This window comes from Mirounga leonina, unplaced genomic scaffold (genome assembly GCF_011800145.1).
Source record: "Mirounga leonina isolate KUSES-001 unplaced genomic scaffold, KU_Mleo_1.0 Mir_180, whole genome shotgun sequence".
Taxonomy (NCBI): domain Eukaryota; kingdom Metazoa; phylum Chordata; class Mammalia; order Carnivora; family Phocidae; genus Mirounga; species Mirounga leonina.
Genome location: NW_023270469.1, coordinates 12,825,347 through 12,831,559, shown reverse-complemented (window position 1 = coordinate 12,831,559; position 6,213 = coordinate 12,825,347). Strand labels below are relative to the sequence as shown.

General features: G+C 57.6%; 1 protein-coding gene across 4 annotated transcripts in view; it reads right to left on the bottom strand.

Annotated features, from left to right (window-relative positions):
• Window positions 1-266: 266 nt before the first annotated feature.
• The window catches only part of FCSK (fucose kinase), a 32,072-nt gene continuing 26,125 nt past the window's right edge, over window positions 267-6,213 (bottom strand). For 3 of the 4 annotated variants that reach the window (XM_035024804.1, XM_035024807.1, XM_035024808.1), the window contains 7 exons: window positions 5,615-5,825; window positions 5,261-5,427; window positions 4,949-5,170; window positions 4,470-4,613; window positions 4,191-4,310; window positions 1,981-2,355; window positions 267-1,454 (listed from right to left, as the gene is read on the bottom strand). In XM_035024804.1, coding sequence (XP_034880695.1) covers window positions 1,021-1,454; window positions 1,981-2,355; window positions 4,191-4,310; window positions 4,470-4,613; window positions 4,949-5,170; window positions 5,261-5,427; window positions 5,615-5,825 — 1,673 coding nt within the window. In that variant the 3' untranslated portion in view covers window positions 267-1,020. The remainder of the gene's footprint in view (window positions 1,455-1,980; window positions 2,356-4,190; window positions 4,311-4,469; window positions 4,614-4,948; window positions 5,171-5,260; window positions 5,428-5,614; window positions 5,826-6,213) is intronic. The other variant, XM_035024806.1, reaches the window with a different exon arrangement.

Below are 6,213 nucleotides of genomic sequence, written 5' to 3'. Positions count from 1 at the left end.
TAGGGCAAGACAGGTCCACCAGTTGCACTGAAGTGTGAAGGCAAAAGCCTAAAGCCTCAGCCTCCTCCCACACCCAGAGGGGCGCACACCACTGTCAGGACCCACATGAAAGCATGCACCTCAACCTCATCTAACCCTGGATCCTCATCCCCCTCTTGGGCCCTTAGCACCAGAAGCTGGATCATCCCAGGGGGAGTTTCCCACAGTGCCAAGGCAAGTGGGAATTACTCCTGGCAAGAACAAAAAAGAACTTTATGAAAACAACCTGGAAGGGCAGAGCACATTTATTCCAAGAAGGTTGCAATCCTGAGAATCGAGTGCCCATTGGCATTGGGTCATGTGGCATAGTCTGTAGTGTTAACGGTTAAGGCCTCTATTAGCAGTGACTTGCTGTAAGACCACATTGGCTCATGGCCACAAACAAGAGTAGGGACCCACACCCCTGTTCCCCCTCCCCCATCAAGTCAGCCTAGGAATGAGTGTTGAACAGGAACTCTCTTCTCAGGCAAAAGCCTGACCTCTAAGGAAGGCCACAGGAAATGCCTCGAAGAGCCTCTTCAGGGTTGGCCTTACCAAGGACCCCAGCCATCTGCTAAAGCTGGTCATCCTTTTTCCAGGCCCTCATGGAGAGTAAGGAGGCCAAGGCCCAAGGCGGGCCAGAGATCTGTAAAGGCCAAATGGGACACTCAGCTTAGGACTCGCCTGTGTCCAGATAGAGCAGAGGCTAGGCCTAGACCACAGTCAACCAGGAGGTCACAGTCCTATTCCCAGGCACCATCTGTTTCACCAAGCTTCAGAAAGGGCTGGGCCCAAGCTCACGTTGGCTGGCTTCCTTTGGGAGCAGGTTCATAAAGGGGTGGGTAGAGAGTAGAAGGCTGACACTTTCATGGGGGAAGGAAAGGTGGGGCTGCTGTAGCTCCAGGTTTTCTCCTCTTACAGAGGGACAAGCTTCTGGGAAGGAGCATCAGGTTGAGGTCTCATCCCCTAGCAGCTGCAGGCTCAGGCCCTGAGTGTCCACTTCTACCAAGTGGACACTGTAGTTCCCGAGGCCCTAGGAGCAAAGAACAGGAAGTGTTTAGAGGACAGGAGGCTCTGGGCAAGTCTCAGGCCACAAACCTCATGCTGCAAGGTGGTCAGGGGGACTTGCAGCTGTAGCCCCTGGTTAGTGGTGGGCCACAGTGAGGGCTCCTGTCCCCCACCAATTACCACACCCCCAACACCATCAGGTACCTCAGTCTTGGCCAGGACAGCCTCCAGAGCCTCTTTTTGCCGCGGCTCCTTGGTCAACAGATAGAGAAAACCCCCTCCACCTGCCCCTGCCAGGCTCTGGCCATGCACGTGGGGGGCCAGGACATCCATCATACGCCGCACAGCCAGGGGCTCACAGCCTGGAGCCATGAGCTTCTTTTGCTCCCAGTAGGAGGTCAGGCACTGGCCCAGCAGAGGCAGGCTTCCTGGAGAGGGGGCAGAAGGGAGTGGCCTGCCTGAACCAGGATATTCCTTCAACACCCATTTGTAGACCAAATGAGGTGCCAAGAGACACTACTTAACCAGTGTCATGGTTAAAAACCTAGGTCCAGTGCTGGCTGGAAACAGGAGTGCCGAAGCCCAACACACAGGGTTGTCTGAAGACTGAAGTGCCAAGAGCAGCTGCATGGGGCCCAATACAGTGTTCAGTCAACTGTGGCCACACACGGAACCCTGATCCACTGACTCGGGAGCTCAACAATGGGGCTGAGCCTCCTCCCCAGTCTGCTGCCTGCTCGGTGGGGCTGGAGGCCTTCCTCAGGGTGCAAGTGTTACCCTAAGATATAGCTCCCACCTAAGTGTAAGACCCTGCAGAGGACGGACAGTAGGTTTCTGTCTCCAGGGGCCTCATACATGGGGCCTGAGGCAAGCCTGCAAAGGGTCCTGGCCCAGACCCACAGGCAACAAGGTACTCGCTCCTGATGCCCTGAGACCCAGCAAGAAGCACCTCACCTCGGCGGAAGGCTTCAGCACATTCCTCGGTGTGCTGCACCAGGCTGTGGGCGTTCCGCACGACGGCAGGCAGCCGGGCATACCAGCTCCTCAGCACGTCCTGCAGATGGGGCGGGAGGGAGGCAGCAAGGATCTGGGCCCGGCTGAGCCATCCACCTCCCTCCCTCGTCCCGGGACCAGGGCTCACCTGCAGCAGATTCCGTGCCAGCCGGGTCTTGCCAGTGTACACGAGGAGCAGGTGGTCGCTGAGCTTCTGGACAAAGCCCTCAGGCACAGTGATCTCCTCCACCTCCACCTTCAGTGGCAGCTGAGCCCGGGAGCGCCCCACCTTGATGCCAGGCATAAGGCCACCCACTTGGTCCTGCCAGCCACCTCCTGCAAGCCCAGGGTCCCATCACTTTTGGAGCCTATCTGGCTCAACTTCTGGCTCCCAGCCCCGGCTCCCAGCCCTGCACCCCTGGCAGGAACCAGTGTGGGAAGACAGCTTCCCCCAACTCAGGCTGGGCCAGGTGAGCTGTGCAACTTCTGCCCCCAGACCTGGGAACAGGACAAGCCCAGCAAGGGGAAAGGGTTTCACTCTGGAGCCAAGCTTGGAACTCACAAGGCCCGAGTTGCAGACCTAACTGTAAATGGAATTGAGGTAAAACACATCAAAGGGTAAGCCCTAATGGTAAACTTCTCCCCTCCAGGAGAGATGACATAGGACTTGCCCTGCAGCCTAACAGGCCCCTGCACCCTGTCTTTTCTAATAAAGGGTGTTGATGTTAGAAATCAGCTTTTCAGCATCTCTCATTGAACTTGAAAGAGCTTGTTCACATCTTACTTTAGCAATGAACGGTATGGATCTCTTCCTCTTGCAGCTATATAAAAGTGACACTATTTAGGGGCACCTTGGTGGCTCAGTCGTTGGGCATCTGCCTTCGGCTCGGGTCATGATCTTGGGGTCCTGGGATCGAGCCCCACATCAGGCTCCTCGCTCAGCGGGGAGCATGCTTCTCCCTCTCCCACTCCCCCTGCTTGTGTTCCCTCTCTCGCTGTGTCTCTTTGTCAAATAAATAAATAAAATCTTTAAAAAAAAAAAAGTGACACTATTTGAGATAATTCTGAGATAGGCCTTCCATATCTGGGGAAGGGCCTGCAAGGACTGAAGTACAAAATGCCAATGACAGGAAGCATCTGGAACTTTACAGCCAAGACAAGGCGGTTGGCTTCGGGCCCCGAATGTCAAGAACTCTTTTTAACAGCAACCCCCTCCTTCAGAGCACTCAGCACAGCTTGTAATTATACGTTCATTTCAGTGGTTATTGATTAAAGTCTGTCTCCAATAGACCATAGGACTTCTGAGGGAAAGGACCCTGTTTTTGCTCATTTGCTCATTTTATCCCCAAGGCCCGACACAGAGTGGATACTTAATAAATCATTGTCAATTGACCAAATGAAGGATTTGAATGGTACACCTCAGAAGGAAAGTGAAAAGCCCCCTCCCCCTCCTTGCTAGTGACTACCCATTCTGGGGTGTGAATCACGGCAATGGAAGGAGGAGGTGGGGCTACAAAGTGGCCAGAGGAGATGCCATAGTCAGGCATCTCTCTCTCTTTGCAGCAGCTTCCTTCCCAGCGTCATGCACGTGAGGCCCTGCACGTGGACCTATGGGATCTCCATAGGATCTGGGGTCAGACAAACCTCCAGCTGCGCTCCCTTGTGGATTCCAAGGGGCCACAGTGGTGTGGAGGAGAAGCTAGTAACATTCCATTATGATCAGAGCCATGTACTGGGCCCTCTGCGCACCCCCCATATAGTAGTGGGGGGCACAAATGACCACAGCCCAAGGGAGGGGCAAGTGGCCAGAAGGCAAGCTAAAAGCTCTATTCTCTATTCCAAACCCACCTCTGCCCAGCCCCACCCTGAGGGACAGCCCTATGTGGGGAGAGAATCATGGGGAATAGCACCTGGTATAACGGGTACCTAATAGGACACATGAAAACTGCAGCACAGAATCTGGCACTTAGTAGGTGCTCCTAAAGCATTAGGCCGTTGGAGGTTGAAACATTTCAAGTTGAAAACCAAGCAGAAAGGGTCAGAGTGGTAAGGACACTGTAACCACTTTAAGGAGTAGTACAGTTATGTGGCCGTCTGCAAGTCCAGGGAGCCCCTGCAGAGCCTTGGGGAAATGCCCACGACCTCCCGCCTGCCTCAGGGCAGTCCCATACCTGTGGTGAGCACCTGTTCCAGGTGCAGCACCGCATGGATCAGGGCCTCGGTGCCCACCGCCCGGCCCGCGGCCCTCTGCACGGCAGCCAGGGCTGCGCCTGCCAGGATACTGCTCGTGCCTGCAGGTGCAGAGAAAGGCGCCAGCCATGAAACAGCTCTGCCCAGCCCAGTCCTGCCCCCCCCACTCCCTCTGCTGGGCAGAGGCTCGGGGGGGATCAGAGGTGAGGCCAGAGGTTGGGGATGCAGATGGTGGGCAGCAGGGAGCAGGACCGGCTCACCAAGACCAGAACCGTGGGGCAGCTCCGACCAGGTGTGCAGCTCGAAGCCTCCCCCGAAGGCGTGCAGCAGCTGCTCTCGCAGCGAAAGCTTGGAGCCGACATGCACGATCCCCGCACAGATGAAGGTTGCCTTCAGCAGAGCCCCTGTGGAGGGACCAGCAAGGAATCTGGTCTCCAAGGGCAGAAGCAGATACCCCAAGCCACCTCCATTACTGCCCAGCCCAGCATGAGGCTCCCCGGGGGACAAAAGCCCAACAGTATTGTAGGCCCCATCTCTAAACCATGAAAGGGCCTCTGGTCTCCCAGCAGAGGCAAATGTGCCAGCCCTACCTCCTAGGCCTATATGCACCTAGGCAGGATACAGACCGGCTCACCCTCAGGCCAGGCCTCTGTGGCCTGCAGGGTCTCCAAGGTTCTGCCCCCACCCCTCAGCTGGACACGAGTGCCATCCCCGCCTGGAGATGTCAAAGTGCCCTGACCTGGGGCATGGGGCTGGCAGTAATCCCGCAGGTCATCCAGGCTCCAGCACACTATCTTCAGGGCCATCTTGTCCTGCCGAGGCCCCACTGCCAGCCACAGCTCGGGCTCTGGGATGCGGCGTGCCCTGGCCCCGATGGGCCGGCGGCCATCCACTCGCACGGCCAGACCCAGCACTGCCCCACCGAGCTCATAGGCAAGGGGTGGCGTGTCGCTCCAGCCACCTTCAGCAATTGGATAAGACCAAGTGGGTCATAAGGGCTGCCAGCCCCGCTCTGGGGTGGCCACCCTCACCCCCACCCCCAAAGGCTCACCTGAGAAATCCACCCGAGCCGGGCACTCAGCCACCACCCACTGTCCAGGAGCTGGCTGCTCTGCTGGCTCCGTGGACACAAACTGCCGGGCTGACATCACAGCCTGGCGGATGAGAATCTGCCCGGCTCCCTCGTAGTGGCGGGCAGCTCGCACTAGCAAGGCTGGCCTGCCAAGAGGGAAGGGACAGATGGTGGCATGCAGCCCCAAGCTGGGGGTGAACTGCCTGCGCTTGGGGACCTGACTGCCCTGGGTAACCCTACCCTGGGGAGGAGGACGCCCCTAACTCTCCGTGGGTTTCTACCTCCAAGGATGGCCAGGGACCTCGCAAAGGCTCTGACATCATTAGCACCCACCTGCTCAGCCACTTGTCCCGCTCCTGGGCAAGCGCATGCACACCCCCCGCCAGGTCTCCACACTCCAGGTACGAGAAGGGCTGCATCCACCCAGGGTTGGCAGCTGGCCCACTCCGTAAGCCTCCTCGGCCCTCTGCCATGCAGCACAGGACATCGGCCACACAGGCCAGAGCCCGGGCTGCCACACCAGGGTCTCCCGCACCAGCTGCAACTGAGAGACCAGGAGTCAGGGTGGTGGGGGAAGGGGCCTGCCCCCATTGCCCTCTGCCCCAGAATACTACTCGGCAATCCCCAAACAAGAGGTCCCTCACACCTCTTCACTTTTGCCCAGGATGTGTCCTTGCCCATGAATGTTCCCCGCTTCTCTGCCCGGAAGAGTTCTTCTCATCAGCCCCATCCCAGATGTGCCTCTTCACCCCTCACCCGGGATATCCATAGTGGTTATGAGCTCAGGCTCCAGGGTCCAACCACCTGGGTTTTAGTCTCAGCCCCACCACCAACCAGCTTAAATGGGGATAATGAGGTGCTGCCCACGAGGCTAAGGCTGAGCCCCTAGCTAGTGCGCCTGGGCCTCAAGATGGAGCCAACGACATCCCAGC